Below are 1,261 nucleotides of genomic sequence, written 5' to 3'. Positions count from 1 at the left end.
TTTTCATGAGCATGTAAATGACAATGTATGAACTTTATATGAGCATGTAAACATTTTAAATATACATAAAAATGTATCATCTTCAAATAATATTTTTGTTAGATTGTTTATAATTCTTTTTAAATAAATCATCAAATGTTGTGAATGCAGATGATACTTCAGTATGAATATTAGTAATAAAACTAGTTTAAATATTCAATATGCTTCTTTAATATAAAATATGCCTTTATTTCTGTCTAGTTTCTCTGCTTGAAGAACATCAGGACATTTTTGCATGCCTGCTCAGAGATATTCGGCATGAAGAAGAGCGAGCTGTTTGAGGCTTTCGATTTGTTTGACGTTCGAGATTTCGGAAAGGTAAGAAAATATTTCACTTTCAACTCTCTTATTTGAAATGCTTTCTTTTTGAATTCATCCCATAATCCACTGACATACAGTATTCACTTGTTCGGTTTGCAAGCATCATCTAACTGGTGTAATTTGAATTGTTCTTGTGCCACAGTCATCCGTCAGCGTTTATGGTGTGTCAGTCACAGATATGGTTGTGTGTTGAGTTTCCTGACATTAGCCTGTGAGCTGGCTGTGTCATTTGTGGTGTTGTGTCTCAGTTGATTATGTTCAGAGATGCTGAGCTCTTTGTTGGCTATCTGCTTTAATAAAGTCTCAGTGTCTGGGTCTCATCCTGCTGGTAATTTAATTTGATCAGTGGAGGAGGGGCAGTGCAGGAGAAGTGGCCGCCCTCAAATTAGTTACATGCTTATTGGACTGATTGTATGCGGTCATATGTGTGTTTAGAAAGTGAAACCGTGTCTGTTTTTAACTTGGAATTGTGTATTAGTGAGCATATTGACCCAGGCAGATGTTTTGCCCCAGACCTGGTGCTGCACTGATCAATAAAGTCAAGAGCCCCTAAACCCCAACGGGTGTCCTAATGCAAAATTAGTTCTGAGTGTTGTGTGATGCCGTGAAAGATCGTGTAATATTCCTCCCTAGGGAGGCAAACAAATAAGCAGCAAGCCATCAGTTTTACTCTAGCAGGTTTTGATGTGGCTCTTGTAAAAGAAAATGGAAAAAGACAGAATTATCCTATATTTAATAATATCTCATATTTTATAACTGTGCACAAAAACATTATTATAATAGTATTATAATATATTTGTATTTAGGGATTTTTGTGAAATTTGTGCGTATATGTACTAATTAGAACTAAATTAGCACTATACAGTGGGTACGGAAAGTATTCAGACCCCTTTAAATTTTT

General features: G+C 35.4%; 1 protein-coding gene across 1 annotated transcript in view; it reads left to right on the top strand.

Annotated features, from left to right (window-relative positions):
* The window catches only part of LOC107590311 (guanine nucleotide exchange factor VAV3-like), a 70,881-nt gene that overhangs the window by 15,969 nt on the left and 53,651 nt on the right, over window positions 1–1,261 (top strand). Inside the window, exon 2 of the mRNA XM_016279019.1 lies at window positions 241–357. Within this exon, the coding sequence (XP_016134505.1) occupies window positions 241–357 (117 nt within the window). The remainder of the gene's footprint in view (window positions 1–240; window positions 358–1,261) is intronic.

This window comes from Sinocyclocheilus grahami, unplaced genomic scaffold (genome assembly GCF_001515645.1).
Source record: "Sinocyclocheilus grahami isolate Dianchi unplaced genomic scaffold, SAMN03320097.WGS_v1.1 scaffold126.1, whole genome shotgun sequence".
Lineage (NCBI taxonomy): Eukaryota > Metazoa > Chordata > Actinopteri > Cypriniformes > Cyprinidae > Sinocyclocheilus > Sinocyclocheilus grahami.
This window is presented reverse-complemented; position numbering and strand designations above follow the sequence as displayed.